The sequence below is a fragment of the Quercus suber genome, unplaced genomic scaffold (assembly GCF_002906115.3).
Source record: "Quercus suber isolate HL8 unplaced genomic scaffold, Cork oak 2.0 scaffold_472, whole genome shotgun sequence".
Classification (NCBI taxonomy): Eukaryota; Viridiplantae; Streptophyta; class Magnoliopsida; order Fagales; family Fagaceae; genus Quercus; species Quercus suber.
In genome coordinates this window covers 25,425-31,596 of record NW_027069923.1, presented here as the reverse complement: position 1 = coordinate 31,596, position 6,172 = coordinate 25,425, and the positions used below count along the sequence as shown (strand labels likewise).

The following is a 6,172-nucleotide window of genomic DNA, read 5'->3' as shown; positions in this document are numbered from 1 at the left end:
TCATAACACGTGGGTTTACCTGCTGGCCCCCACAATTTTTTTTTTCCCCCTTTTATACATTCAATTGGGAGTGGGCTATTTGAAATTTTGAATGTCTACGTCACAAGTCTCAGATTTTGGCCGAATACTTATGCCTTTTGTAAAATGATATTTTTAATTTTGGGGTAATTAAACTTTGCCCACATGTGATTTGCCTCTAATTCTATGTGCTCACTTGTAGTTTCAATTTTGACGCCTCTAATTCTATGTGTTCACCTGTAGTTTTAATTTTGACACTTTACCCATCTGTGATTCTAACTATGAGTACTCCGTAACCTAACTCAATATTTTTCGTTACTCTAACACCAAATAAGCAAAAAAATACATCTCAAAACGGATCAAAACTCACTCTCACTCTCAAAACTCACTCACTCTCATCCAACCCAACGAAGATCCTACATTACTCCCAAAACAGATCAAAAAATTGTTTTGGTTTTGGAAAAGGTTTTTTTTTTTTTTTTTTTTTCTGCTGACTCTTTTTGTTACTGCATCAAAAAATTGTTTTGGTTTTGGAAAAGGTTTTTTTTTTTTTTTTTTTTTCTGCTGACTCTTTTTGTTACTGCATGTGTAAGAATAGTGGTTCATGTTTCATTGTTTATATTTTTGTTGTTTTGTTGTTTTTGTGTTAGGAAATTACTTTTTGGTTTTTCTGCTGACTCTGTTTCTTTTTCTGGGTAAAAGCCGTGGTTTATATTTCTCAGATTTTAGTTTTTTTTTTTTCCCCTATTTGGAGCTACTTAGTTTTTAGTATGTAACTTGGTATAATTCAAAATGATTTTCCAAAATGTTTTTAGTTTAGTAAAACACAGGGAAATATTAGTTAGTGTTTTTTCTTTTGGTTCTCGAAAAGAATGAGATAAAGGAGAGGAAATAACACCCCCAAGAATAAATCTCCTTAACTGACGAAGGCAGCTCCTTAATTGCAGTACCATTTAAATAAAGCTCACTTAACTGTTGCATGTTTTTTGCAAAGTCTGGAATCACCTTGACATTGAAGCAACCAAAAAGAATAAGAATCTCAAGAGATTCTGTTTCAATCCTACTTTGAAGACTTCTAAGACGAATGCAATCTTTCAGATCCATAAAAATAAGCCTTTTGAGGACAACAACGGATGAGTGAACCTCAATCAAATTTGTACAACCTTCAAGATATATTTTCTGCAGATTTGGAATCCCTGTGAAATTTGGGGTGTTTCTTAGATTTTGGGAATGACTGAGTTTGATGACTGTTAAATTGTTCAAAGGGTTTCTTGGTTAACTTCTCAGCAAGACAATCAACAAGAGTTTTCCCCCTAAACTTTATATCATAACCATTCATTCCTCAGAGACCAAAGATTGTATTTGAATTAATCATCCCATCTTGGGAACTTAGATCCATAGAAATAAAATATTCATGGCTTCCATGTAATTTCTCAGCAAGAGCAAGAGCTATTTCCTTCTTACCAAACCTATCAGGTCCAACAAAATTAAACCATATATCTTGGGAACTTAGATCCATAGAAATAAAAACCCTAACTTTTTGATCTGTTTTGTGTTTTCATTTTGAAAGAAAACATGTTAGAGTAATGATAGACAGGGAGGTGGATTACGGAGCAGTAACAAATTGAACCTCGAGTAGGTAAAGTGTTAAAATTGAAACAACGGGTGGGCACATAGAATTAGAGGTAAACCACAGGTGGCCAAAGTGTAATTATCCCGCTAATTTTTATAAATCAACCTATTTGATTTAATTATTGGACTAATTAATTATTAGGTCACATCATTAAAAAAAATATACAAATTCAAACCCTACTAGTCTACTAGTACCAAATCGATAAGGTGTGATATTGAAAAGGGGTTTATTACTTGCTCCACAACACTAACTGTTACATGCAGTTTTGGTGTTAGCGTGTGAGTGTATTCCCTTATCTCATCCTCCTTCCCCTATATATGTGTGTATGTGTGTTTCTCAAATAAAAAAGATATTCAGTGTTGTCGAGTCATCCCACATCGGTAAGGTGTAATATTGAGAAGGGGTTTATTACTTGCTCCGTGACACTAACTGTTGCATGCAATTTTGGTGTTGGCGTGTGAGTGTATTCCCTTATCTCATTCCCCTTCCCCTATATATGTGTGTGTGTATGTTTAAAAAAAAAAAAAAAAACCCTACTACTACAAGAGACATCCCAAAACAAAATCCTTTTGTGAGTGATGTGGTTAGTTGAGTGTTGACGTCTCATAAGAGATACTATAATATTATTGGACCTAAGCTCATTACTTTAAGCTTCTAGGTTAAGTGACATCTTTTTGTGTATGTTTGGTTGGGATTATTTTAGGGATATAAAATAGAGAAGAGAAAATAATGGAGATTTTGGATAGGAAGGGAAAGGGGAGGGGATTTTGGTAGGGCTTGGTTGTTTACTCCCTGAACCCACAAAGTCCAGCCCCACAAATTGGGGAGAAAATGGGGCGAGGAGAGGGGCTTGAAGGAAAATTACTCATCTACCCCTTTGTACTCTCTTCCTATTTTGTGCATTAATTTTCCTCCTTTTATTTTTATTTTTTAAGGTTAAACCGTTTATTTATTTTTAACCGTGGCCTTTTTCCCTTATAATATACATTTGTATATATTACAAGGGAACTGTGACCAAGTGACACTAAGGCATTAAGAAAATAAATACACATACGTCCACAGAATATTTCAAGATCATGAACACAACAGATTATACGAATTATGAAAAAAAAAAAGGGGCTTCAATAGGAACTGTCGCCAGAATTTGTAATTTGCTGGGTTGTACCTTCTCTCAGCAGAAATTCATAAATTTCTTATTCTTGTTTGATCCTGCCAATGCCTTCTCTTGCTCCTTATTAAGGAAGCTGAACAACTGATAGTCTGATAGTGCCAAAAAGGAATAAATCAACCTTAATGCTTGTAAATTCTTGTATTAAAAATCCTCGTCACTAATCAGGGTGAAACGAGCTTGAAGACGTGAATATAATGAGCTATCTTGCCATTCTAATTTTTCCCACCAATCTTTCTCCGCTTTAATCTCTTTAATGGTTCGAATTAAATTGGAGTCGATGCCAAGCTTCTTCAACATAGGGCAATCATAGAAGCTAATGTTTTCTAATGGGGGCCATGCACCTTTCATAATGTTAACCAAGTTGGGTAGAGAGTGAAGCTTTAATCTTTTCAAGCTAGGGAGTGTACCACCATCAGAATCAACTATCTTCTTAATAGCTGAACAATCTTCAACTATCAATTCCTCTAAGTTAGATAAACACTGGACCATGGAGCTTGCAAAAGCAAATTCCAAATTGGGGCATGTATACACCGTCAATACTCTTAGCTTAGCGAAGCTTCCCTGTGGTATCATTTCTTTACAAATCTTCCCCGAGTCTGGCAGAGAATTAATGGTTAGGTGCTCCAGAATCGGAAACACAGCATCAGAAAGTTCCGCGCCAGCAATAATTTCTTGAATCTCAGGACATTCCCTCACTACACACAATCTCAGTCCATTGAAATTACCAAGTCCAAACTCTGAAAGGCTTGTGAACATTGATATGATGATCTAGACAGAACGCAGAAGTGCGAGTTAATACTTCTAGCACCGCATTTGGTATCATCTCACCATTCACAAACCTCAAGCATTGACCCCATTGAACATGAGCATATATAAAGCAGTATTAAGTAGATTAGGATCAAAATAATATAAAATCTACAAATGCTAAAGGCAAACATGTATTTGCTATATTCTTATATCCAACCAACCTGTGTAAGAGATTCAATGCCTTCATAACAAAACAACCACATAGGTAAACACCTCCTATCAACACTTAACAGGACTCAAAAATTGCAAACAGCATTGAGTTGAGGGCATGATGAGGAGCTCAATAGAAACAGAAAGTTGATGTGGATGGAGGAGCTCTTTATCATCAACCACAAATACTGAATATCTTTAGATGGTGCTGCACCAGCCAAATTGAATATGATAAAACATTCTCTTAAATTTAATTTCTGCCTCTAGTTAGCTGTCTAGAATCTGCGCCAGGCAATAAAGAAAAAGCGCATCCATAGATACATATCATGCAGTGCTTAATAGAAGCAGCAAGTGTGTATGGAGGAGCACTTAATCAACAACCACAAATACCTCCACCAGATGATAGCACATTCTTTAAAACCATACATGAAAGGAAAAACATCTACACATGATATAACCTCTAAGTGTCCCTTAACATTTCAAAAAACAAAAATAAACATTTACTCGTGTCAACACAATACATATGTACCTAATTAAATACGAGGACGACGATCCAAAAAAGTTTTGACAAATATGAACACTAGAGCAATTAAAGCCAGGACGATGACCCAAAGCAGATTGTCTGGGAGGCCCATAGCTATCACAAATATGAACCCAAAAGCACTAGCAGCGAATCCTAGCCTGGCCAAAATTGTGTTAGCCGTTTGGGTTGTATGAGTATCAGTAGAAGGAGTTGATGAGAGAGTCATGAAGGCTGCCGCGAGAGAAACAAAACCCACTACGCTTATAACCAATACAAAATTAAATATAAATCTGTTTCGAGATGATAGCTCACCAACACCGATGGAAACAACAGCAGTAATTGATCCGAGAAGAATTGCAAAACCCAATTCAATAAGCCTCTGATTCGAGCTCCTCGCTACTTGAGAGGATTTACCAGCTCCTGGGGTTGACCACCTTCGGCTTCCGCTTTCCAAGTCAGGAACTTCAGAGTCTGTAACAGCCCACAGACTTGACCCTATTCCGTAAGGAACTACATCAAGGGCGCCACTTGATAATGATAACCTTCGGCTTCCGCTTTCCAAGCCAGGAACTTCATAGTGTGAAACAGCCAACAGACTTGACAATATTTCGTAAGTAACTACATCTTGGGCACCACTTGAGAACCTTAGCCTTCGAACTTCAACATATACCTCACTATTTTCATCATCCCTTTCGCCATTAAAGTTTGGCAGCATCATCACCCCACCATCTTGGGCTTCCGCTTGTAGACCAGCAGGCTCATTGAACTCCGGGATTGAATCTGAATCCACATCCACATCCACATGCGCACTATCATATCTTCTAAGAGCTGATGAATCAGGGAAACGATTACTTTTTAGGGCCGCGAAAGCATCTCGACTAGCCTCCTCCGAATTGAATCCTCCAGAAGAACTTCCAATCCCGGTGGGTGTACGACCATAGTCACCATACCCAGTTGAAAAAAGGAGTTGGATTACAATTAGCCATAGTATCACTGAGAGTTGCTTCCCCATGCTGAAAACAGAGTAAGTGAAAAAGATCAGAAACAAGGAATTTTTTTTTTTTTTTTTATTTATGGAAATGAAGTTTAGGAAGATAAAAATGGAGTATTGCGGCTTTACCTTAAGAAGCAACCAGATGCATCATAGCAGCCCACAGACTCAGTTAGTCATCCACTAGGTTAGAAGCTTCCTACGAATCCTACCTCTCTCCCCGTTCAAAGTGTCCGGAATTCCAACACCAAACAAAAAGTCCATTAATCTCTTTCAATTTTTTTTTTTTTAAGTTTTTTACTTCTACTTTTTTTCTCTCTTTTTGTGTTTGTGCTTTCATATTGACCACACACAATGGAATTATTCTTACTCATTTGCGCTTTAAAATTGATTGAAGTTCTCAATGATTCTCTCAGGAACAGAATTCTTATGGAACAAGTGATGATTGATTTTCTTTCCTCATGTGTGGGAGATGAGTAATTACTAGGCACTTTTGAACTCATTGGGTATGTTTAGATTGAACTTATTGTTGCTGAAAATTGAAAACTGAAAACACTGTAGCAAAATAATTTTTAAACCTGTAAATAGTATCGTGGGACCCATTTTTAATTAAAAAGTTATTGAAAAGTGGTATTTGTGGGTCCGTGAACAGTGCACAAAATGCACTGTTCACAGTGGAAAAGTCAGCCTTTGCGGCTGAAAGAAAAAAAAAAAAGAAAAAAAAAAGAAATGCGGACGCACTGAAACGCGGACGCAAACGTGGAGGCCAAACGACCTCATTATGTACGGCAAGAAGAGGAAGCACCGTTTCTTTGTGCTTCGGAAATATTTAAGAATTTTCCGCAAAAAAGTAACTACACGTGTTGTCAGATACTTGAA

At 36.9% G+C, this 6,172-nt stretch overlaps 1 protein-coding gene across 1 annotated transcript; it reads right to left on the bottom strand.

The window, feature by feature from the left end:
* Positions 1-4,148: 4,148 nt before the first annotated feature.
* Positions 4,149-5,578, bottom strand: LOC112028954 (uncharacterized). Its single transcript, XM_024061646.2, has 2 exons — positions 5,423-5,578; positions 4,149-5,315 (listed from the first exon to the last, which is right to left on the bottom strand). The coding sequence occupies exon 2, from the start codon at positions 5,312-5,314 to the stop codon at positions 4,313-4,315; it is 1,002 nt and encodes a 333-aa protein (XP_023917414.1). The 5' UTR covers position 5,315; positions 5,423-5,578; the 3' UTR covers positions 4,149-4,312.
* Between the last annotated feature and the right edge of the window lie 594 nt (positions 5,579-6,172).